The sequence below is a fragment of the Monodon monoceros genome, unplaced genomic scaffold (assembly GCF_005190385.1).
Source record: "Monodon monoceros isolate NGI ecotype Baffin Bay Population unplaced genomic scaffold, NGI_Narwhal_1 Super_Scaffold_2, whole genome shotgun sequence".
Lineage (NCBI taxonomy): Eukaryota > Metazoa > Chordata > Mammalia > Artiodactyla > Monodontidae > Monodon > Monodon monoceros.
In genome coordinates, this window is record NW_021703776.1 from 77,176,521 (window position 1) to 77,203,942 (window position 27,422).

The following is a 27,422-nucleotide window of genomic DNA, read 5'->3' on the forward strand; positions in this document are numbered from 1 at the left end:
TTTTCACAGAAACCATCACATGTGTGCACATGCGCACACCCGCGCACACCCACGCACATAGAGAACACCTTTTCTGAAAGGCGGATTCCTCCAAAAAATAGTTCCTATACATATTAAGGCCTGTACAAATTAATTTTACTCAATTCCTCCATGAACTAAGGGATTTTATAATTTGTGCTATTCATCAATCTGGCATATTAGGTATTTTAAAGCGAACAGAATCCTTTTTGTACATGTGACATCTTGTCATGATTACCAATTTCTTCTGTAATGAGTACAACATAAGCTCTAAAGTGAGGAAGATGTTCTGAAAAGACAACTCCGGAACAAGAGGGATGCACAGTATTACCCATCCATTTCCTGTGATCTCTGATGGCTTTGGGGGTAGTTCAGAGAACAGTTTCCATGAAGGGAAATGATGATTTCACTGTATTTCAAGAAAGGTCTGAGGAGAAGAGTACACAACTGGGTTGCAGAGTTGGGTATTTGAGCAGAAGAGAAAATATCACGGAGGGGAATCTGCCTAAATGTTCTGACGTGGACGAACCCAGTAACTTCACCTCCCTTGGCTCGACAGTAGACAGTTCATGTGTTTTTCAGTAACTTACATTTCAGAGGCCCATAAGACTAATACAGGCTAATTCTGGCATGTTTAACATCCATTTCATCTGGGTGAATTTAGGTAAAGACGATTTACTGGCTGCCAACATACTTTAAGGAGTAATGGTTCTGTGACACACTCCAACAAAAAGGGTGAAACACCCCATGCATCTGTGTTTTTTTTTTGAACACCACGAATCACGAGACCTTGTTGGAGGTTCTTAGTGCAACAGCGAGGTCTGAGAAGGCTGACAGTAAAGAAATGGGTTTAACTTGTTTTAATAGCACATCCGAGAATTGTTTAGTCGTGGTATCTCCCTACAGTTCCCACTTAAAAAGCACTATTTAGTGCTGATGAGCATTTGTTCCATTACTCAATGAAAACTATAACATCTTCTATGGCTATTTTCTTAATCACTTTTATCAGTGGGACAGCTTCTAGATACTCGAAGGATAAATGTGCCCTTTGCTTTATAATCTCTAGGAGTGGACATACCGCCTGGAACAGAGTGCTTGGGAAGTTTGTGGGTTGAATAAATACACCAGGAGTTAACATATAGAAAAGTCCTGTAAATTGATGAGATTTCCTTTACCTTCCTGCCTCATACTCCCTCCCTCCCCAAACTCCTCAGGTAGGTTTGCTTGTCCTGGAAGTTTGGTGGTTTGTGGTAAAAGATATTTTGCAAGCAATGAGTGGGCAAATGACAAAGTTCATGGTGCTTTTGAGTTTCTTATAGGCTTCTTTTCACCTGCCCTCTCTGATGAGGAATGTATGACATCTTAGCTTCCTCCAGAGAGAGTGAGAAGGCGGGAGACACCTAGAGGGTGGTATTTCTGAATTGTCAATTCTGCCTACAGCACAGCAGGTAAAAGTCACTTTGCACTTCATGTATTTCCCACCAATATCCATTTGTGAACAGAGTAAAAAAAAAAAAACAGAGGAAGACACAGGACACAAGAAAATAAGAAATGGTGGAAGATGAGGGAGAAAACAATAATCTCTCATTTTTGTTCTCAAATCTATAACACCTCCTATTGTTTCAAACAAAATGATGTATCATTTGGATGGTCATATAATATATAATCAGTGTCCTTTTACTTCCCCTAAAATTTTCAAATATACAGAAGAAGAAATTAATTCTACCCCTATACATTCATTGAAATAGAAGAAACAGATTTTCTAGGAGAAAATATCTTGGAAATGAAATTTAAAAATCATATTCTCTTTTTCCAAACCCTCCTCCCTCCTGATCCTTTCCATATTTGAATTTCCATCTGTATTCTATTTTCTTTGGAGGTTTTAGATACTTCTACAAAAAAAAAAAAAAAGGCAGGAATCTGACACTATGAAGATACGTGATCTTGTGACTTAGTTTTTGTGGTGAAGTAATGATGGACAGACAGGTCAAGGTCAGGTATCAAGGTGTCTCATAACTGTCCTCTCCCGGAACCAACTAAAATACTGCACAAAATTCTAGAACTCAAGAAAAATAAAATATCAAGAGGAGTTTAAAAATAAAGAGAATTAAGGTTGATAGTGTTCTCTAAGTATCATCTCTGCCTAATATTATTTTTTAAAATAACTTTTTTAAAAAATTAAAGAACTATATACACATCATAATTTGGGAGGAGAATTCAGAAAAAATACAAAGACAAAAGTTTTTTTAAATGCCCCAATCAGGAATAACTGGTAATACCATTTTGTAAATATAATCCAGCCTTCTTTCTATAAATCTATACATATATTGCACATTCTAATGTATAATTTGATTCTTTCAATGAAGTATAAACATTTTCTCAAATAATTTAAATATTCTAATATATGCTTTTTAATGGAAGAATGATATTCCATTATATGGATGTACCATGTATTTTTTAAAAAATTTATATTGGAGTATAGCTGCTTTACAATGCTATGTTAGTTTCTGCTATACAGCAAAGTGAGTCAGTATACAGTATGTATACGTATACATATATCCCCTCTGTTTTGGATTTCCTTCCCATTTACGTCACCACAGAGCACTGAGTAGAGTTCCTTGTGCTATACAGTAGGTTCTCATTAGTTAACTATTTTATACATAGTAGTGTATATATGTCAATCCCAATCTCCCAGCTCATCCCACCCCCACTTCCCCCCTTGGTATCCATATGTTTGCTCTCTACATCTGTGTCTCTATTTCTGCTTTGCAAATAAGTTCATCTGTACCATTTTTCTAGATTCCACATATAACCGATATTATACGGTATCATATAGAGTGACTCTGTGACTAACTTCACTCCATATATATTAGCACCATAATATATTAATCCAATATTCTATTAGTAGAAATTTAGACTTTTTCCATTTTTTTCCTACCATAAACACTGCTGTGATAACCAGTCTTACACTAAATATTTTTAACCCATCTCTGATTGTTTCCTTGGGATAAATTCCTGAAAGTATATTGTTAGGTTAAATGGTACTATGGATCAAACTGTATTTCCCTAAAAGTTCATATGTTGAAGTCCCAACCTCCAATATTACTGTGTTTGGAGACAGGGCTTTTAGGAAGTACTTAAGCTGGAATGGGGTCATAGGGCTAGGACACCAATCTGATAGGATTGGTGGCTTTGTTAGAAGAGGAAGAGTGAGATTTTTTTCTTTCTCTTCTGTAAGAACACAGAGAGACGGGAGTCATCTACAAGCTAGGAAAAGAGTCCTCCTCAAAGCCCAACCACACTGGCGCCCAGACTTCTAGTCTCCAGAACTGTTAGAACATAAATTTCTGTTGTTTAACCCACCTAGTCTATGGTATTTTGTTATGGTAGCCTGAGCTAAGACAAATGAGATGACACTTTCAGGCATTTGATACATATCACAAAACTGCTTCTTAAGAAAGCACTTACCAGCTTATACTCTGACCCACAGTGTATGAAATTATTAATTTCCCTCTAACGTCATCAACTGTGGTCTTTATCATGTGTTATAATCATTTTCAATTTTATATATAAAAAGGGTATTTCATTGCTTCAATTTATTAATTTCTATGTTGTAAAATGGCACAATCTTGCTGGTTACATGGGGTCTTTCCACGGGCCATAAAACTCACGGAGTTTAACTCATGAAGAACATATAATTGTGAGATCTATTTATGAAGTGCCCCAACATGTCACCTATAAAATTTGTAAACATATGGTCCAATGTCATTCATTTACTTACTCAACAAATATTTATCGAGTACTGGCCAGGTCCTGAGGATACAATATAAGCACAACAGAAATGACTCCTTCCCTAATAGAATTTATAATAGGGAAAGGCATAAAAAAGAAAAATTAGAGAGTAAGTGTACATTACGTTTAAGAAGGGCGAAAGTACAAAGCTCTGATGTAGTTTGAATTTCAGGTAAGGATTCAGTTTGGGAACATTAAAGCTGAGATGCAGTGGATGAGCAGCAGTTAACCAGGGGGCACTTGAAGCAGAGGGGTTAGGGAGAGAGTCCCAGGAGGTTCTCCTTTGAGATGTCTAAATGTTTTTCTCAAAATGCAAGTTTTATCATGTGATTTCTGCTCCTATTATAGTAGACTGATGTGATACTCCAAAAGTCCCTCTTCACTATAAAACTCCTAAACACTGAATAAATTATAGCAAATACAGTTAAATGTTATGTTGTACTTATAAGAAAGTAAAAAATTCTCCCAAGAGCAGGAAAATAAAAATGAATTAGGAGCTGAAATCAAAGTAGGGGTGCATGTGAACACCAGGGCTGCCTTAAGGGCAAATGTCGGTTCCAAGGAGGTTCTGTAGCTGTGCTGTTCAAGGGAATGCACCACGGGCTCAGAGACCTAATCTGCATGGGCAGCTAAACTTGAGATGCCTGCAAAAAATGGGACGCTTGAATGGGCTATACTATCAGTGAAAGGATGGGCTAGAAAATCCATATCCTTGCAAAGGAGAACAAACAAGGAAATCTGTCTGTACAACATCTATAGACTGAGTGAAAAGGGTCTTTCTTGAGAATATGCACCACTTGCCTGACCTCATTAAACTGGGTACCACCTGTGCAATCGAGGAATCTCCAAGATGGAAAATAAAACAGCTCCAGTAGCACCTCCTATCACCAAGTAAAAGCAAGAGCAAATCCTTTTGGGAAGCAAGCATTCTCAACCCTGGCCTTGTAGAATTTCCACAGATTAATCCAAGTATACGTGCTTACTACAAAAATTGCTAGCAGAATAAGCAAATGGTTGACCATGGCAAAAACATCAGCAGAAACAATGGATCTATATAAACACCTAGAAATTTTAGTTACTGCAATGATCAGAATACAAAATAACTAATTATAAAAGGTCTAAGGAAACAGAAAAGGAAATAAAAGCCAAGAAAGGAATGAGAGCTACTCAGAAATTACCAAATGGATTTAAAAAAGAGCCTAAGAGAATTTCTAGAACTAAAAAATTTTAATAATTGAAATTAACAATTCAATGAGTAGGTTAAAAAGCAGGTGTCATAGCTGAAGAGAGAAATGTGGAAGTAGAGCAAGGGCGAGCAAATGATAGTATACCACCTGTCTTTGTGAATCAAATTGTATTAGAACACAAGCCACACTCATTCATTGACATACTGCCCATTCGGCTGCTTTTGCTATACAGTAAGAGTCAAGTAGTTGTGACAGACCATATAGCCCACAAAGTAGAAAATATTTATTATGTTTACTGTCTAGCCCTTTACAGAAAAAGTCTGCTGAGTCCTGAAGTAGAAGACAGAACTAAAAATATTATATAGAATGCAGCTGGAGAAATAAGTAGATAGGATATGTTTTAGAGACATTAAAAGATATAGAAGATAAAATGCCTAATATATGGGTAATTGGAGTTTGAGAGAGCAAGACTGGAGGAGAGACAATATTTAAAGAGATTACAATATTCCAGAACTGATGACAAACATGGATCTTCATATCCCAATCAAGGTAAATTCAAAGAAATTTGCACTTACCCAATATCAGCGCACATCGATCAGAAAGCCACAAAATTCCCAAACAGAATTATTTAAAAAGAAATCCACACTGAACAGTGAACCCACAAAAGAACAAAATAATCCTAAAACTATTAAATCAAATCTCCCTCAAAAGAATGGCAATGAAGCCTTCTTAACCCAGGAAGTCAGAAGAAAATGGAGTACTATCTGCAAAGTTCTGAGAGAAAATAACTGTCAGTGTAGAATGTATAACAAGCAAAATTTTCTTTCAAAAATGTGAATGAAACAAATTCCAAAATTCATTATCTATAGGTATTCCATTGTATGAAATTCCAAAGAATATACTTTAGGAAAAAAGTAATTTCTAAATTGAAGCAAGTATTCAGTATAAAATAATAAAAATAATGTCTAATGTGTAAGATTAGAAAACAAATAAGGATACAGTTAAAATACCAGATAACATAAGCATGTAAGCCAGGAAGCGGGTGACTGGAGGGAAATGTTCTAAGGTCTCTGCACTTGGCAGAAGGAGGGGAAAGTTTGCTGATTAGCATAAGGTTTAAAATTTTAGTCACATACATGGTAAAATCTTTAAAAGGTGAAAAATGTAAATGAGGAGAAAAAAAGAAAATACATTGGGTGAAACAAAAAGGAGGCAAGAAAGAAACAAAAAGCTTAGAGACATGAGCCAAAAAGAGTCCAAAATAAAATGGTAGAAATGAATTTACTTATATCAATACACATGATAATTGTAAACGGACTAATTAAAAAACAGAAATTGTTATATTGGATAATTAAATCAGAATCTAGTGTGCTATTTATTTATTTATTTTTTTAACATCTTTATTGGGGTCTGCTTTATAACAAAGTGAATCAGTTATACATATACATATGTTCCCATATCTCTTCCCTCTTGCGTCTCCCTCCCTCCCACCCTCCCTATCCCACCCCTCCAGGCGGTCACAAAGCACCGAGCTGATCTCCCTGTGCTATGCGGCTGCGGCTGCTTCCCACTAGCTATCTACCTTACGTTTGGTAGTGTATATATGTCCATGCCTCTCTCTCGTTTTGTCACAGCTCACCCTTCTAGTATGCTATTTATAAGACACAAGAATACAGAAAGATTAAAAGTAAGAATAAACATATATCAGACAAATGCCAAAAGGAGGCTACGCTAATAACCATCTAAATAAACTTTAATGTAAAATGCATTATTAATTATGAAAAGGGTCACTAAATCATAATAATAATTTCCATTCACCAGGAATATTTAATAATTTTTAAACTTGAATACATCTAAGAAACAGTCTCAAAAGCAAAAATTTGCAGAAGCAGAGGAAGAAAACACCACTGCAGTGGCAGCTTTCCATTCACCTTGGTCATAACCCCACAGATCAAGCGGACAAAAAACCAGTAAGAGTTTAGAAGATTTGAACCACAAAACTCCTGCTTGCCCTACCAAGCTACAGAATGTACATATTTTTTCAAATGGTATGAAACATTTACAATATTGAACACATAACTGGACATAAAGAAGTCTCAAGTTATGAAGAATCAGTATCATACAGATTACATTCTCTGAACACAAAGAAATTAAGTTAGAAATCAATTTTCAAGAATATAACCGAAAAAAAAATTCACTTTCCTAGAAATTCTAAAATATACTTATAAACAATCCTGTGTCTAAGAAGAAATTATAATGGAAAGTTAGAATTACTTAGAGCGACTTTGAATCAAATACATTATCAAAATGCATATATGTAGCAAAAGCAGTACTTAGTGGAAATTTAACCTTAAATACTTATTTTAGAAAAGAAGAAAAGATGACTAGTAATGAGTTAAACAGCTAATTTAGGAAGGTAGAAAAAATAATCCAAGAAAGTAGAAGGATGGAATAATAAAATCAAAGACAAAGTGTAATGAAATGGTTGACTACAAAAGGGGGCACACAGGGGAACTTTTAGGGTGACAGAACTAGCACTAGGGTGGTGAATATATGACTCTATGCATTTGTCAAAACCCACAGAACTGTGTAGCAAAAAGAGTAAACTTTACTGTATACAAGCTTAGAGAAGAAAAAAAAAATTCTGTATCAACTAGGACGCTGAGGGATCCCAGGATGGAATGCATATCGTGCAAGTGGCTCTAACTGTATTGCATGACAGAACCTCATTAAGCAGAGTGGGGGGAAAAAGAAGGTGTCATATTGAACTTTGGAAAACATTTTTTTTTTTTTTTTTGCGGTACGCACGCCTCTCACTGTTGTGGCCTCTCCCGTTGCGGAGCACAGGCTCCGGACTCACAGGCTCAGCGGCCATGGCTCACGGGCCCAGCCGCTCCGCGGCATGTAGGATCTTCCCGGACCGGGGCACGAACCCGTGTCCCCTGCATCGGCAGGGGGACTCTCAACCACTGCGCCATCAGGGAAGCCCGGAAAACATCTTTGATTGGAAACTCTAAGGCCAATAACTAAAGGCCCTGTACACAGTGTACTCTAGTTGGCAAATTCTGAAACTGCTTTACATGTATACTGGGGTTGAACAAATAAGTAAATGGATGGGATGGTGGAAGCCAGATTTCTCACTGTTCAAGAGAGAAGTTACGAATAAGCAAGAGAGGGTGGCTAATATGAGCTTTGTGGTATTGGACTAGAGGCGGAGACAGCAGTATGAACTCATGGGTTAGTATACATACACACATACATATCACCTAGCTGTGTCCACTCAGAGGGCCTGGAAGCAATGGCATCCCAATAGCAATAAGCATATCCATCATCCCGATCTTGGTTTCTATATACCATTCTCTAAGAAAAGGTATCAGGGATCTTTGGAGAAATGGCTGATTCTAGGGCTGAGGCAGGGAAAAAACAATATGAACTACAAGCATGTTTTAGTACCAGAGAGTAAGAAAGTGCTCAAAAAAAAAACACCAAAGGGAGTCTGTCAAAAGAGCTCTCAACGGCTAAAGCTGGAACAATTTGAGCAACAAAACAAAGTAGTATTGGATTATAACCCAAAGTATAAAGTAACTATACATGAATCCATATTGATATAAACAAGTGGTTGACTAAATACACAGGGGACAAGAGACAAACCTTCATTGCAGAAGAATTCCAATTTACTATATGTAGCTAGTCCTCCCTCCAGGAAGTAGGGTTTAATTCCCCTCTCTTCTTGAGTATGAGTTGGACTTAGTGACCTACATCCAAAAAATAGCACATGGAGACAGCAAAACAATACCTTTACAGTGGAGAAAGCCGGCAAACACTACCTTAACTAAGTGATCAAGGTTACCATGACCAGCTGTGTCTTGTAGATACCATGTGCGAAACACAAATTGAGGGACCTTTGACAAAATATTTGGCCAGTACTCCTCTAAACTGTCAAGGTCATGAAAAACAAGGAGGAGAGACTGAGAAACTGCCACAGATCAGAAGAGACTTGAGGACTGAATGTAATGTGGTATCCTGAGTTGGACCTTGGAAAAGAAAAAAGGACATTTTTAAAAAAAGAAACAACAACAACAAAATACTCCAATGGACTGGTGAAATCCAAATAAGCCCTTGTGGTTAGTTAAGAGTAATGTGCCGGGCTTCCCTGGCGGCGCAGTGGTTGAGAGTCTGCCTGCTAATGCAGGGACACGGGTTCGAGCCCTGGTCTGGGAGGACCCCACATGCCGCGGAGCGGCTGGGCCCGTGAGCCACAACTACTGAGCCTGCGCTCCGCAACAAGAGAGGCCGCGATAGTGAGAGGCCCATGCACCGCGATGAAGAATGGCCCCCCACCGCTTGCCACAACTGGAGAAAGCCCTCGCACAGAAATGAAGACCCAACACAGCCAAAAAAAAAAAAAAAAAAAAAAAAAAGAAAGTAATGTGCTAATATTGGTCTTCTAGTTTTGAAATGTGCTGTAGGAATGTATGATATTATTATGTATGTAACATTAGACTAAACTGAAATACAGAAACTCTCTGTACCATCTTTGCAATTTTTCTGTATATCTAAAATTATTCTAAAATCAAAAAGTTTATTTTTTCAAAAAACTAATGAAATGGAAAACATGGAAGCAATAGAGTTCAACAAAGCCAAAAATTGCTTCTTTGGAAAGACCAATAAATTTCGCAAACTTCTGATAAGATGGATTGACGGGGAAAGAGAGAGAGAAGGTAAAAATAAACACTATTGGAATGTAAAAGGAAGAAATTTATAGGCAGGAAAAAAAGTATAAAAAGAACAATTTGAATAACTTAATATCAATGCATTTGAAAACTCTGATGAAATGCACTATTTCCCAGAAAATCATAACCTGACAAAATTCACTCAGGAAATAAATGGAAAACCTGATAGTTCTTTAACTATAAAATAAACTGATGCAGTGGTTAAAAATCTTTTCACAAATAGGTCCCTAAGGCCAGATGGTTTTGTTTTCCTATTTTTTGATGTAACTTTTATTTTTTGGAATGGGAAAAATATTTCTTTATTTATATTGATGTATAGTTGATTTATAATATTATATTAGTCCCAGGTGTACAATATACTGATTTGATGTTTTTATGCATAATACTCCATTTAAAGTTATTATAAAATATTGGCTATATTCTTGCTGTTAAACGTTATATGCTTATATCTTGTTTATTTTATACCTAGTGGTTTGTACCTCTCCCAGATGGTTTTAAAAATGGGTTACTGATAAACCTTTCGAATCTCAAACAGAACATGTGGGAAAGCTCCCCAACTCATTTTATATGGCTGCAATACCTTGGATACCAAATCCTGACAAAAATAGTATGAGAAGGAAAAATAATAGGCCAGTCTTGTGCCTGTTTAGATCAACACAGATCTAAAAGTACCAAACTGACTGGTAACAGTAATGGTGAATGGTTCAGATGTATATATACAGCTTTTGGGTTTTGTCTGATTGTTTTTATGCAACAGCATCACATACTGTGTTCTTTAAAAATTTTAGTATGTTGGAAAACTATATGGAGATCCAATGCAAGACCCCAAACTCCTTTCCACACTTTAGATGCTAAGAGGCTTTAAAGGTCCCAAGCTTCAGAAAAGCTACACCAGAAAAGTAGCTCTTGCTTCTGTTCATTGTTAACTTGATCTATATTCAAAGTCATACTGAAAAAATCCCTTTGCTTTATCTCTTCCTCAGTAATTTACCTTCAGTAGGCTCTTTCGTGCATTGTTTCAGAAAAAACCAGGAGTTGTTTGCTGTGCATGAATGGTGTGGAGGGAAAAGAGAGAAAATTGACTAGGTGACCTTAGTCACCGTTCCCCCCAACTTGCAGCCTGGCAACTTCCTTACTCTGGATGATGGGATACCTGGCTCCTGCTTCTGGCTGTGTCTATGCTGCTGCCCCATTAGGCCCACAATGCTTTCCAGCAACACGAGGGGCTGGGACGGAAGGGGGGTGATCCCAGAACCTCCCCATGGCTCCTTCTAATGCTTATGGGTGGTAGTTGGAGTGAGGCACCTATTCAATGCTTTTCCAGTCTCATCTTCCTGCTGAGGCTTGTGTAAATTGTGCTGCAGTAACACCACTATCAAGTTCACCTTTGCACCGTCAGTCTTTTACAGAGCAATTCCCCAAAGCTTATTTAACTACCATACCATATGTAAAATGTCACTGCTTGATATTTACGTGATATTTTTATCATTTACAAAGTGCTTACATAGTCGTATCTGACCTATTCAGGAACCTCATCAGGTAGGCAGCATCGATGATATTACTCACAAGAAACAGGTTGGGAAACTGAGGCTCAGGACCAACTGCTCCAAATGAAATAGCTCAAAAGTGGGGGAATCTCGGCAGGAAGACAGTTGTGCTGACTCCTAGCTCCGTGCTATTTCCAACTTAGTCAGTCTCTACCCACATCGCTCACTTTCTGTTTTTGCCTTATTTTAAAGAGCATAATTATCTTTAGTATTGAATTCCAGCTTGACTAGGGGTAGATATTTCTGTTTGAAAGTTTGATTGAGGTGGATTTGGGTTGTACTATAGTTTCTGATAGAATCAAAAACGGTTCCTCAGTGTATATTTAAAAGGCCCTCATTGGTAACTTATCTCTTCCACCTCTGCACACATATCACCTGGGATAAAATCTGTCAGGCTAGCCACACCGTGTAAATTTCACCTTGCGATGACATTGGATCTGGTTGCTCCCCTGTCCCAGAAGTGAGTCTCTAGATTCACAATGGGTGTGATACCTAGACTTAATTTCTCTAAGTCAGTTATCAAAGACTGGAATTAAGAACTGGTAATGAAAATTCTGGATGAGCCTATTTGATGCAGTCTTCTATGATGTGACTCAAAATATGCAACCTTGTCTCCAAAATGAGAGGCAGGAAGCTGAGGCATGATTTCTGAAGTGATAGGTAAGAGGAAATGTTATGATCTCTGAAGACGGAGGTATTGTGATATGATGATTTGACTGATTCCCGTGAAGGTTGCCTATTACTCTGTGATATGATCTGGAATCCACAGAAAGTAGGGATTACTTTCCATATAAATTATAGTCACGTTGTACTCCCTGTACCCTGTACTCGAAAGCTCGCACAGCTGAGCTGGTCTTTGCCGGGTGTGTAGCAGCTCTAGGATGGCCCTGCTAGACCGTACAAGAGTCAGCGACTCCACTGCATCCCTTACATTAAACAGTGACATAAAAGCCATTTTGTGTTGCTGCTTTAGTTTCTCCACCATCAGCCTGACTCACAAAACCAAGATGTCTAACCATGTACATCAACCTGGAACTTTGCCCTACAGGTATCGTCTCCGAAAGTCTCTTTTCTCCTCGCTGACAGTCCTGAGCTGCGCTAATGCTGAGTGCGGAGCTGCGTTCTTCACGGCCGGCCGTGGCTAGCATCCTGCACGAGTGGGTCGGTTTCTGTCCTTGACTCACTTTTCTCTTTCTTCCTTGGTCTTAGAACCAGCCAGACCTTTTCTGTTTAACTCTATTCTTTTACTCCTGAAACACTCAGAGTGCTATTCAGAGACGCTGTGTCTGCAGGGAAGGCACACGCCTAAGCGCGCTCAGCGCCATGTGACACGATGGGCTCCTGGAAACGGTTCAGATCCAGACAGCACTGCTGTCCTTCGTGTCCATCCATAACAAAAGGCAGTCTTCTTTTCTTTTGAATTTTTGACAGAGGCGGTTCAGGTAATGAGCAAAACGACTCTTTGAGTGTGTGTCTTGACAGATGGAAAGATGATCTTAACAAGAGAATAAGGCAAACACTGTAGAAAAGTCAGACTTGACATTGACAGTATTTTTAACGGAAGGCTGTATAAATATCAGATGTCACAGACAGGGATGAGAGAAGCTTATTTTCACAGAGGGAGGTTGCTAAAACCCAGAGTATTCTATTAGCCAAGAAATTAAGAATATAATTATTTACACGCTGAAATATTTCCACTGAGCAACTACCTATTTTTCACGTTTTTCCTCCTCTTACAGTTTACATGCTTGCGGCTGGCTGACAAAGGGAAACATACTAGAATAATGACTAATCAATACTGATAGAGTATTTTATAATTATCCAGGACCTTCACCTTAATATTTCCCCTTTTCCATATAAGAATGCCCATTTCAGAAATTTAAGTGATTTGCCCAACATGGGTCAGCTTGCAAATTTCAGAGGCAAGATGCAAGTAGAGATCTTTTGCCTCTTTTAATTCTTTCATTGAGACAGCACGACATCTCTGAGTGACATCTGTTAGACTCTAAACGTTATAGGAAACATTATGCCTTTTGGGTTATCTTGGAATATTTCTACCCTAACTGAGGTTCAAATTTCCCTAAAACCTATACTCCTTCCTTTCTTTTTTTCTTAAGTTACATATGACCTAAATGCTGAATCAGAGACTGACTCAAATTTCTATTCTAAAGCACCACCCAGAGATACCTTCATAGGTATATATTTTAACCTGGAAAATGAATTTAATGTGTAATATTAAGTATAATATATGCACAAACGTATAAACATACCTTACATTGTATTTTACAGTGTACCATCATAAGGAAAACAATAGTTTACAGAATAGAAGTAACTATGGCAACCCACAGGTTCAAATCAGGCTGCCTCCCAGGTGCTGGCAGCAGCTCCCAATGGCCTCAGTAACTTTCCATTAAAATGTGTCTCAAACACATACATTTTGGGGGCACATAAGCTGAATTTTCCACTTAATGTTCTCAATTTAATTTTACCTTTCTGTGTTAATGACTAAAATAATCTGATCATACAGGGCTCTCTGGGTTTGTCTGTTCCACTGTAACCTTCTTACCCTCTTGAATTTCAGAGTGCTGCCTAACACTGGGGGGCCAAGCTTTTGATATCCATTGGTCAGGAGGAATTAAGACAGTGCCCGGAGAGATAAGAGACAGTTTCTACTATTGTACAACAGCCCCTCACTTTGACTATCAAAGGTTAGCCATCTGGTTATTCTCACGGTCCCCTGCTTGCCCTGCCATCTCACCCAACAGCCCCCCACCCCCACCCCGACAAAGTATGCTGAGTGTGGAGGGTTTACCTTGGGGTAATAGGAAAAGTGACTAAACTCTGTAACATTCCCCTAATTTCCAAGTAAGGCTGAGTTCCATAATGAGGTGAAAGTCTGAAGAGATTCTGAGATTAGGATCGGTCTTATTTTATTGTAGGATGAGAAAAGGCAGCAGTGGGGACTTCAGCAAGTACTTATTCTACACCCACAATATGCAAGGCACTGTGTTAAGGTTTACAGAGGATAATAGGGGAATGAGAAGTAGTTTTTGCTTTTAAAATATGATCTAGTGCAGTAGAAGCAGGCGTGCACGTGTGCGAGTGTGTGTGTGCATACAAGTATACATGATAAAGTTTATAACTACAGGTAAAAGGTTTGTAGTATTTGCTTGAGTTAACAGAGGTCTTCTTAGAGGAATTTTGTGATATCTGACTGTTTAAAAACTTGAAAAAAGAAGCCTTACAGGGAGGATAAACAGGTTGTCTGGGGGTAAAGATTATGTAGCGAAGAATACCGGGACTTCAAACGAGGTAGACAGAACATGATGATATTGGAAAAACCCGATGCTTGTCATTTATTTTTAATTTGTTAATGAAACGAGAATCACCGAAGGCTTTTGCAAAGGAGTATGCTAAAAGTTAGCCTGTAATTTTGAAGGTGATTGCTAGACTAATGTGGGGAGGAAAAAGCAGTAGAGAGATGAATAAAGGTAGATAAGCAAGAAAAAATAAAGGCCAGAATTAGGGTAGACACAACGGAAATGCTAAAAGACAAATCTGAGGAGTACTGTAAAGACAGAATATTGACACTGGCAACAAAATGGGTCTAGGAGGTAAAAGGGAAAGATAAATGAAAGATGAATGGCCATTACTGGAAGTGATATTAATACAAATAACAAAGTCATTCATTCATTCATCAAGTATTTACTGAACACTTACTTTGTGCCTGAGTGTTACTTCTTGTCAGGCACTCTGCTAGGAGCTCAGAGACGTACAGGAGCGGGTTTCATGAGATGATGGATTTAGTTTTAAATGTGGAGAGTTTAAGGCATCAGCAGAAGATTCAAGCTGCCAGTTGTAGACAGAGATCTGTAGCTTAGGAGAATAATTGGGTTGCAATTATCTGTATGAAGAGAGGTCATACTTGAAGCTGTGGAAAGTGGCAAGATCACCAACACAGAATTTTTCACTGAAGTAGAAAAAAATTCTCAGAAAGAAGAGAGCAAGTTCAAGAACAGACGTGAGAAAATGCCACACTTGCGGTCTGGAGAAACACGAACTATGAGCAAAGAGACGGCAAAAAAAAAGAAGATAATAGAATAAAATAAAAAGAGGAGCGCTGAGATAGCTGCATCAGGGAAAATGAGAAGCATTTACAGAAGCACGGGGACTTGGATATTCCACAGCGTCAACTCTCCCATGAGAGTAAGGAGGGTGGAGCTGGAGAAGGCAATCCATTTCAAGCAGCCTCACCGGCAAGTGCGGAGCTGGGGGCCGAACGGGGGAAATGGTGAGAGGAGTTTGGTGGGGAGGAGAAAGAGAACCATGAAGAGGTAGCTTGACGGGACAATAGTACTTAAGACAATGTAAACTATCCCTTCACATTTTTTTGACCACTCACAAGCCAGGCACTGTTCTAAGTGCTTGATACACACGAATGCGTTTAATCCCTATCACAACTTACGATTTGAGAGAGATACTATCTTATGTCTTTCTTAAAGATGGAGAAATAGAGAGAGAACTCGATGCAGAAACTTGCCCTACCTCACCTAGTTAGCAAGTATTACCACTCTGTTATCTTGTGCGGCTAGATGAAGCTTAGGCTTGTGGGAAGAAAAGAAATATAAAGAGGGGGAGATGGAATAACGGGGGAGGCAAGGTACACCCGTTACATATAAAGGGCATGTCCTTTATGGGAGGAGCCCCACCTAGCGAAGGTTCCCTGGAACAAGATGGGGAGGAGAGAGGGAGCAAGGTGAAGAGATTTTTAAGGTCAGAGATGCATCGTTGCGGGGGCCTGCATTAGGTGATATTTTACCCTTTTGGTAAAACAAGAGGTGAGGTCACTGGCTTAGAGTGCTAAAAGGGAATACTTGTTCCTCAAGTGTGGATTAGGGAAGGGGCTGGGAGGAGACTCTACATAAACCCAGTGTTTATCTCGCTTTATCGATGAACACTTGTTCCACAGCGGAAAAGCAAGGATCGTTAGGTATACACAAACCTGTCAACAAACCCTTCCCAGACATCCACATGCATTACAACAGAAATACAGATGACACTTAAGCTGGGCAGACCCTAATACTAGGTGGTACATAAGAACTAAAAGGCGACTTCTAATCTCATAGATTCTCTCTCTCTCTGTTTCAAGTGGCTTTAATGGCAACAAGAAACATAAAGTGCAGCCCACCTAAATCACCGGCATATTGATGTACATTTTTCCTTTGTGGGTTTTTTTTTTTCCACTTGCAAGAAGCGTTTGCTATTTAAAATCTGTAACTAGGTGATAATAGCATTTTTTTCTCTTCCCAAGTCACCCCTCCACATTTCACTTGCGTTTGCAAGTAAAAATACCTGTTGCCATGCACATGAGAGGCGCAGAACGCAAAGCTGTAATGAAGCAGGGTTGGGTCAATGACAGCACCGTTTTCTGAATGCTCCATCAGTTCTGTAAGGTAGCAGAGGTGTCTGTAACAGCCCCTCACGCCATAACGGGCACAGTACTCATCCAGCACAAAGACTTGGCCAGGGCTAAACCACCCCTGCAAAAGGAACAACAGAAATATATATATATATATATATTTTTTTTCTTTTTCTGTACCAGGATTTGCTTTTCTGTAGGCACTCTTAGGCATTATAAGCAGAAGCTGCGTTACAGTGTCTTTTGACAATATTTTAAAAATTAGAAGTATGTTTCCTATTGTTTTCTAAAGAGCGAATGTCATCAATTTTGGAACCGATCTGGGCCACTGACAACGTGAAAGCATCCTGTCTTTATTGCCACAGTGAGGCATGGGCAACCTGTTCTCCTCCACTGTCACTCACAATTAGTCAAATTTATTCACAGCATCTAAACTGTCAGTCACAAAGAATGACATTATAAAAAACTTCAATCTCTATATGAATCAATTAAAAAGAGAATGGTAAAGCAGACCTGATAACTGAAATTGCCTAGTTTCCAAAAGCATTTTATAAAGTGAACTAAGAGAATTTCAGTAAGTCTAGCAGTGGTAGACATGTACTACTTGGGTATTCAAATATTTGGGATATTGTTCTCATTCTATTGTCTTTCTATGACCAATACAACAAAGTTAATGTTTTACAGCAGTAGTTTCTGGTTCTCTTGAAATGAGATGTTAGGATGGGTGTGTATGCTTGGCTAACAAGAGAGGGCCAGGTTAGGTAGAGCTGGTTTATAAAATATTTCAGTGGATTATATGGATTAATTTAAGATAAAAAGGAGAAAGAAGGGGGAATGGAGAGTTTTCAAAGGGGGCAGCATAATTGTGCAAGAGAAGGAAAAGAATAGTGAGAAATACAGAAAGATGAGACTGCAATAAAAAATAACTAAAAAGGAAGAGGAGAAAAAAGAAAACCAGAATACTACTTACTGTGGTGATAGTACAGGCGCTGTACCAGACATACTATGTATATATTTAATATTTAGAACCGTCACGCACAGTAGTTATTATGAGTCCATGTTACAGATACAGAAACTAAAGTTCAGAGGTAATCAGTGAATTGCTCAAGACGACAGTGCAAATCCGCTGCTGAGCCATGATTTACATCCAGGGTCATCTTGCACTCAAACACTCTTTCCAATCACACCTACCCCCTAGGTGCAGTTGAAGACACACTGTAGTGTTCTCCTCACACTTCATATGGCACGTGAGGTCATCCACATAATGAAAACGACTTTTGACAGTTCAGGAACTAACCCCACAGAGTGGAATCCAAGAGGAAAGTGTTCTTACTGATGATCAGTCTATATGTGCTTGTCCACAGAAAGATACATCAGGGTTTTGTGATGACTTGTTTTACTCTCCATGTAATTGTAAAGTTTGGGCCGGATTGGGTTTAAGCTACACAATTACTTGTTGAATAATAGGTACTTAAAAAAGAGTCTATAAATGAATTAATGAACCATCAGCGTGATCATGGCAATAAATTGTTTAATTTCTTCCTGTCTACTGAAACATCTCTGATGAGCTGACAGCACATCCTGTCTAAAATCTTATTTTAAAGAGGGTGTAACTTTACTGCATGCAGCTACCATGCTCAGTAGCCAACAGACTAAGTGGTGATAGAAATAGGGATATTCCAGCTGGAGAAATTCCAGAGGAGCTGCCATGAACAAAAATCCTTGGATTTAAAGGTACATACAATTTTTAGGCTACAGTTTAATGCCCACGTTCTAAGGAGTCAAGCATTCCTTCTAAATGTAAATTATACTTTGTATCCCGAATTTTGGCTGGTTTAAACACAAAGTAGCAGTTTAGCTACTTGACTTAATGCCTTTTTTTTTTTTTAAAGGAAATTCAAATTATCTTTGGAGGGTTAGATGAAACTAAAGCTTTCCTCTGTTACATACAGCCCCTGTCATCGTATTATTTATTGCACTGTTCCTTTTCCCTGTCACTTAGATTGTCTTTCTAGGAACAAAAGAGAGACATGAACAGTATCACCATTAGGTGAGCAGAATTTAAACCTTAAAATGTCTGTACAGGTGTTAGTAAATTCTATCACAGAGGTGTTTTTTTTTTTTTTTTTTTTTGCGGTACGCAAGCATGTGGGATCTTCCTGGACCGGGGCACGAACCCGTGTCCCCTGCCTCGGCAGGCGGACGCTCAATCACTGCGCCACCAGGGAAGCCCCACAGAGGTTTTTTATCTTTAGTAAAGCCTTCTATTTTCATTCCACCTTCTCTGGAGGGACTGAGAAACCACAGTTCAGAGTCTGTTCGAGTCCATTCTCCTGTCTATTGAGTGGCACAGCAGTGGTCTTCAAGTGTATAATTTTCAAATTGGGAAGCAATCGATTGGAATCGTTTATCCCTAACTCCAACTATAGTTATTAAATGAGTCAGGGATAATAAAAGGCTGCTTCATAACAAGTATTTCTCACTTTTAAAAATCTTTCACTCTAACCTACAGGGGACGAGATAGACAGATTTGTACTAACCAAGCAAGAATAGGAATCGTTCAGTCTGTGATCCAGAGTCTGCCTCTGGAGTATTCTAAAAAGGAAGGCGTGGTCAAGCTTGCAGGGATTCGCAGAAATAAACTCATCCATACCATGTTTCTGAAAACGGTCTGCATCTGTAAATTCAGAAAGGCATGTACATTTATTTTTGTGGTTTAATAACAGGCAAATGCAGTTTTTGAACAACACAAAATGTATGTCTCATGATAACAGATGACTACTTTCCATTACATAAAATATGATGCCACAAATTCAGCATATAACCATAAAATGCAACATTTTTTGGAGCCTAAATAAAAATGACAGGGAAAAATCTGCCAATCATTTGGAATGAGGAAATTCTATTCACATTCAAAGCTACTTCAAATATCCATCACAGAAATCATCTTTTTTCCCCCTAATTTAAGAAAACTTGATGCATTTGAAGTATACATTTACTGAAGGAACTGCCTGGAAAAGAACCCAGGCCTATTTATAAAAAAAAAACCCGACAACGATGGCTAGAAGCCTGCTTTCCAAATGGCAAACTAGGGCAGAAATGAACATACTAGCTTCAGCTGGATCACTTCCAGTCTTTTTTTTGTAGGAAGCTTTTAATGGGACCAACTTTAATGTAGAAATGGCAATGAATGCTCTCAGGCTTCAAGTTTAAGAGACATGAAAAAGGGAGCATCATGTTTGTGGAAATATGCAGACAAAGCACAACGTCCCAAATGGCACTTCAATCAAAGGCCCAAATTTATTGTTCTTTACAGATTGCATCTTTCAACGCCTATAGACCCTGCGGGTTTATCAAAAGGCAAGCTTTTATGATTGCTTTCATTAATGGTATGTTTTGTCAACGTCTTCAATGTGAGTTATTTACTAAGGAGAGAGAGAGAGTGCCACACACCACCCGAAAGGAGTGCTGGGGTGTTACTACATTAGCTCTGTTAGAGATGTCGCGCATATTGGGCAAGCAATCAGTTATCAAGATGAAAGTGGGCTCTCCTCACAGTGGTAGAGCTGAGGCTCCATTGTTCCTTAAAATTCACGGATAGATCTCATTACTGGTCATCACAAGAAGCAGAGTCCTAAATGTAAGCTAAATGCAGTTTTTAAAAACCTATATGGTCCAACCCTAAAACTGCAAAGGAAAGGAGACAAAAGCTTATTGATTAAACCCAATTACAGAGTCAGGCTCATAATAAAACTCAATATTGATCTGTGGACATGATGCTAACATAATCAGTCACATTTAGATATTTAGCCCAGATCATATTGATCCATGTCAAGTTCAACTTTCAGCCATATTTGTGGACGGAAGAACTATATAATTCAAGCTGAAGGGTCTTCAGAATCACATGGAAAAAGAAAAGATACACAAACTAATTTATATCTCACATCAGTGACAGATATCAAGAGGTGAATGCAGCAAGCAAGCAATGAATGGCCATTCATCAATGATGTAAGGGATACAGTTATGGTCCATGAAGAAAGTAGCATATGTATTCTTTTGCATTTAGTAATTACTTATCTGAATGATTAAATACATTACATGTGGTAATTAGTGTTAGCTGCATGAACACTAAACTAAACTGCTTTTCCTGAACTGAGAAATGAGATAATCCAACTTCTCCTGTATTCTATTCTTATGTCTGATAGCCTTTTAATATAAAGTTAAGTATATGATAATGTGAAATAATATCAAATGTGGAGGAAGAATATTGAAAAATGCAAGGCATACATATTATAAAACCAGAAGATTTTGTATTTTAAAGAATTTATCTTAGAATCTTCATCTCTTCATTTGAGTAAAAAAATCTTTTAGTATCACCTTTATGAAATTAAATTACTAGTTTTATAAAACATCTGCTGAATTTTATTCATTATTTCTTTCACCAGAGAAGGTCATAACAAGAAGTTAAAAATAACACCCATTAATGGTTTATGTGTTGAGAAAAGGATATGTAATAAACTTCAGAGAAAAAAATCCATAATTCTTCTTTTACTATAAAGGTTTGTAGAAGCAAATTCTTATTTTAAAATAATGGGTATACAGTCTTTAAATAAGATACACAAGTTTCTGAAAAAAACTGAGTCTATAGTTCATTCCCATAATTAAATCATATTTTCAAAAATAAAGGTACTTTATGAATTATCTTCCTTATGAAATATAACTCAAAACCATATATTATTTAATGTGAGAAACCTTTCAAAAATCACACACATAAAAGGAAAAGTACTTTTCTAGCAAACAGTATTACTGATAAAAATAATATTTATGATAGCAATTTAAGTCACAAACATAGAATGTACATTGACGGTGAAAAAACATACAGGCAAACAAACCTACTAAAATTTTTATTAAAAACAGCAACAACAACCTACAATCTCTTCAGGGCTGTAAATTCTATGAAAGTGAAATGTACTTTCTATGCCATCTGATCAGCACAATTCAAAATATTTTATGTAAATAAACTTCACCATGCACTATTTTACCATTAGTTTCCATGAATTTATGAATAAAAATAAATTAGAAAGGCAACAGTTTTGATCTCCCTGTGTGGGAAACCTTTCATTTTAAAATCCTCTCATGAACTAAAGTAAAATAGGAAAATAATTATCATTAAAATAGCTAGTGTCTTATTTTTATAAAAGAATATTTTCATAAAGTTTTCTCTTGGCATAACATGTCTTTATTAACTGTGAGGGTAACAGAGTTATCATCTGGGTCAAATGGAAAACATGCTTTCAATCAATTATATAACCAAATCCAAGGCTTGGAGACTTGCTTTAAAACTGAGTTATACTCGATCATCTTCAATTCATGTTCACCATAACACAGAATTATGGTGATGAGTCTTAAACGGAAAATTATTCATGGCACTAATCAAATGTTCAATGACAACTTACTTCAGTTCAGTTTGTCTTCTGAAACAATATAAGGAAATCATCGAAAGAAACCAACAAGATAAGAGCTAAAACAATGTACTGTAAAACTGTCATATATTGTGATGATTAACCTGTGGACTAAGGTACAGATGTTGGACATGATAAATGAGGGTACTGGTGGAGAGTTTCTATGGTAACAGTTGGATACATGCTCCAGCGTCTTTAGGTAGTACTCTCACCAGGTGTGGTAAAAGTGGGTGGAATAAAACCCAAATTGAGAATGATTACTATTGGCTATAGATTTAAGAAATTATAGAGGCTTTATTCAAATGGGACCTGAAAATTTAAGTTTTTCATTAGGGTAATAGCTATTGGAAGTCAAGAGAAAAGAATAATTAGCAGGTTCACAGTATCAATTTAAACAGTTAACAACGACTTGAAAATAGCTAGCATAGAAAACCATGTGAGGTCTACTAGCAAGCTGGCAGATCCCACTGTGCTGGGAGGGCTATTTGGTGGGCATTGACCACAGCCAGCTCCTATGTGCTCAGGAACCCAAATCCCAGGAAGGGCACCTAAGTCAGAAATCAGAATGTGAGAAGGGTAAAAATTAACTGAAATGTTCCTCTTTCCTTTGCAACTAATTCTAAGGATGCTATATGTTTTTCTTTTTCTTTTCTTTCCTTCCCTTTACCTTTCTTTCCTTCCCTTCCCTCCCCTTTCTTTCTTTCTTTCTTTTCTTTCCTTCCCTTTCCTTTTCTTTCCTTCCCTTCCCTCCCCTTTCTTTCTTTCTTTCTTTTTTTTTTTCTTGCTGTTCCTGGTGGTGTGAGAGATGAGGGATACAAAAGGGAAAGGGGAAGAAAAAGAGAGTTGGAGGAAGGGGCAAGAACAGGACGGCACCGTAGAAGAGGAGGCCATTTATCAGCCTTCTGAGACCACTCAGGTGCTTAGTCCCAGGCCTGGGACTCCAGTACCAAAAGGACTAAGAAGACGGTGCTGCTAGCTAAGAGCCTGTCTTCTCTGCAAAACCTTGAGCTCAACTAAGCAGCAAATGAACCTTTGAAATACAGTAACTTGTTTTAAAATTACTCTATGTTTAGGAGTTTGCCTGTAGCTGCATTTACCACAACCCACCCCAATTAGACTTTCCTTTTAGCACCAACTCTCACTGAGCTTGAAAATTTACAGCAAGTTAAAAGTGGCACAGAGAAGTACCACTTCTCTTTTTAGAGCACCCATATAGGCTTCAATAGGAAAAGTTTAATGTTTTAAAATTTTATGTAGATTATCTTGTTGGTATGTTCACGTACATATGGTTTATGCTGAAGACCTAACAATAAAGGTTGGTAGATATATTCATGAGGGGTCTGTTCATGCCTCTATTATTGACCCAAATAATTTCTTAGCTTGTTTTGGTTAATTAATTAAAAATGAATGTATGGATTTACACATCTTACTTTCTGCAGCAAATAAAAAATAAATAATACTTGTATATGATGACAATCTTAATCAACATATACAGACCTATAATCATAGGCAAAGTACACAGATATTCAACATTTATTTGAAATAATATATTCAATATAAAGTAGGATATACTTTACTGATGAAGGGTGAAATTTAACTTATTAGATCAATCAGGAGAATTAACTTATAAAGTTAAATAAGCTTACAGTCTGATTTAAGAATTTTTTTAAAGTTTGGCTAAAATTGAAAAGAAGTTAAGTACTCTGGTTCATTTTTGACATTGATTTATTATTGAAAGTCAACTAGTACTGTGTTGTATTGTATTATGTAACATACACATTATATGTGTGAGAGGAAAATGAAAAAAAGAAAAAGATGCTTGCACAGTATTTTGTTTGGGGACAGCAAAGAAGGACAGTTTAAACAATGTCATCCATCTGACAAGAGGCAGACTGAAGCAGAAAAACTCAACAGTACTCCCCCAACCTCACTCCGATTTACCCTTTTCCTTAGAATTTCTGTAGACCTTGAAAGTCAAAGAAATATGGATGTAGAATAGATACACTTACCGGATAAATCTATAAATACACACCATTATATATACTTTTTAAAAGATAATAAGGTTGTATCCTAATAAGTTAGATTTCATAAATTTATTATTTTGATCTGACTATCCCTAACCATTTGGTATGCTTGGATTTAAAAATGAGCTTTTCTTTTTAAAGCTATAACATAGATTGTAGAAATTCAGGCAAGAGAGGCAATGAATTAGCAACCAATCCCTCCAATTAAACACATCCACTGTAAATATTTTAGGTATCATTCTACATACATTTAAAAATCTTTTCTAATAGAGTGAAAAGAGCATCACATATATAATTTAGCATTTTTCTACTAAACATTACAGAGAATTTTTTGCATGCTGTTGTTAACACCTTCATAGCCGTTTCCTTTATGTCCACATGAATGATAGATATTAGTTTGTTTCTACTTTCCTGTTGTGGCAAAAATAAACATTTCTGTTTCATAAATGGCAAAGTTAATGTAAATATTCCAGGTTTGCCTAGAAAGCAGTATCATGATACCATAAACAAGATCATAATATTACTTTAAAAAATCCTACCATTATATGACAAATCCACAGCCAACATCATACTCAATGGTGAAAACCTGAAACCATTTCCTCTAAAATCACGAACAAGACAAGGATGCCCACTCTCACCACTATTATTCAACATAGTTTTGGAAGTTTTAGCCACAGCAATCAGAGAAGAAAAAGAAATAAAAGGAATCCAAATCAGAAAAGAAGAAGTAAAACTGTCACTGTTTGCAGATGACATGATACTATACATAAAGAATCCTAAAGATGCTACCAGAAAACTACTAGAGCTAATCAATGAATATGGTAAAGTAGTGGGATACAAAATTCCTGCACAGAAATATCTTCCATTCCTATATACTAATGATGAAAAATCTGAAAGAGAAATTAAGGAGAAACTCCCATTTGCCACTGCAACAAAAAGAATAAAACTAGGAATAAACCTAGGTTTATTCCTACCTAAGGAGTAAACCTAGGAATAAACCTACTTAAGGAGACAAAAGACCTGTATGCAGAAAACTATAAGACACTGATGAAAGAAATTAAAGACAATACAAACAGATGGAGAGATACACCATGCTATTGGATTGGAAGAATCAACACTGTGAAAATGACTATACTACCCAAAGCAATCTACAGAGTCAATGCAATCCCTATCAATGGCATTTTTCACAGAACTAGAAGAAAAAATTTCACAGTTTGTATGGAAACACAAAAGACCCCGAATAGCCAAAGCAATCTTGAGTAAGAAAAATGGAGCTGGAGGAATCAGGCTCCCTGACTTCAGACTATACTACAAAGCTACAGTCATCAAGACAGTATGGTACTGGCACAAAAACAGAAATATAGATCAATGGAACAGGATAGAAAGCCCAGAGATAAACCCACGCACAACTGGTCACCTTATCTTTGATAAAGGAGGCGACAATGGAGAAAAGACAGCCTCTTCAATAAGTGGTGCTGGGAAAACTGGACAGCTACATGTAAAAGAATGAAATTAGAACACTCTTTAACACCATATACAAAAGTAAACTCAAAATGGATTAAAGACCTAAATGTAAGGCCAGACACTATAAAACTTTTAGAGGAAAACATAGGCAGAACACTCTATGACATAAATCACAGCAAGATCCTTTCTGACCCACCTCCTAGAGATATGGAAATAAAAACAAAAATAAGCAAATGGGACCTAATGAAACTTCAAAGCTTTTGCACAGCAAAGGAAACCATAAACAAGATGAAAAGACAACCCTCCAAATGGGGGAAAATATTTGCAAATGAAGCAACTGACAAAGGATTAACCTCCAAAATATACAAACAATCCAATCCAAAAATGGACAGAAGACCTAAACAGACATTTCTCCAAAGAAGATATACAGACTGCCAACAAATACATGAAAGGATGCTCAATATCACTAATCATCAGAGAAATGCAAAGCAAAACTGCAATGAGGTATCACCTCACAACAGTCAGAATGGCCATCATCAAAAAATCTACAAACAATAAATGCTGGAGAGGGTGTAAAGAAAAGGGAAACCTTTTGCACTGTTGATGGGAATGTAAATTGATACAGCCACTATGGAGAACGGTATGGAGGTTCCTGAAAAAGTAGAACTACCATACGACCCAGCAATCCCACTACTGGGCATATACCCTGAGAAAACCATAATTCAAAAAGAGTCGGGGCTTCCCTGGTGGCGCAGTGGTTGAGAGTCCGCCTGCCGATGCAGGGGACACGGGTTCGTGCCCCGGTCCGGGAAGATCCCACATGCCGCAGAGCGGCTGGGCCTGTGAGCCGTGGCTGCTGAGCCTGTGCGTCCGGAGCCTGTGCAGCTCTATTTACAATAGCCAGGACATGGCAGCAACCTAAGTGTCCATTGACAGATGAGTGGATAAAGAAGATGTGGCACATATATACAATGGAATATTCCTCAGCCATAAAAAGCAACGAAACTGAGTTATTTGTAGTGAGGTGAATGGACCTAGAGTCTGTCATACAGAGTGAAGTAAGTCAGAAAGAGAAAAACAAATGCTGTATGCTAGCACATATATATGGAATCTAAAAAAAAAAAAAAGGTTTTGATGAACCTAGGGGCAGGACAGGAATAAAAACACAGACATAGAGAATGGACTTGAGGCCACAGGGAGGGGGAAGGGTAAGCTGGGACAAAGTGAGAGAGTGGTATGGACATATATACACTACCAAACGTAAAATAGATAGCTAGTGGGAAGCAGTCGCATAGCACAGGGAGATCAGCTCGGTGCTTTGTGACCACCTAGAGGGGTGGGATAGGGAGGGTGAGAGGGAGATGCAAGAGGGAGGGGATATGGGGATATATGTATACATATAGCTGATTCACTTTGTTATACAGCAGAAACTAACACACCATTGTAAAGCAATTATACTCCAATAAAGATGTTACAAAAAATCCTATCATTACAAAAATTTTAATACAGTGAAGCAAAAAAGTATCATAAAAATACTTACGCTTACCAGCTATATAGGTCAGCAAAGAAATGAAAAACATATTTAAACATTTAAATAAATATTTAGAAACGTTTATTTCGAGTCATTTTAATTTCATGTTATTTTCTCAGTTTCCACTAATGACTCTAAAAGTTGTTCTTCCAAGAGATGATCAAGAAAGAGAAAAAGAAATAATACAGAAGTCAAGGAAAGGAGGAAAACACTAAAGGGAAAACTACTCTCTGGGGCAGTCCAGT

General features: G+C 37.6%; 1 protein-coding gene across 14 annotated transcripts in view; it reads right to left on the bottom strand.

Moving 5' to 3' along the window:
- CADPS2 (calcium dependent secretion activator 2) overlaps positions 1–27,422 on the bottom strand; it is a 499,759-nt gene that overhangs the window by 143,070 nt on the left and 329,267 nt on the right. For all 14 annotated transcript variants that reach the window (XM_029233024.1, XM_029233030.1, XM_029233033.1 and 11 more), the window contains 2 exons: positions 19,237–19,373; positions 16,630–16,817 (listed from right to left, as the gene is read on the bottom strand). In XM_029233024.1, coding sequence (XP_029088857.1) covers positions 16,630–16,817; positions 19,237–19,373 — 325 coding nt within the window. The remainder of the gene's footprint in view (positions 1–16,629; positions 16,818–19,236; positions 19,374–27,422) is intronic.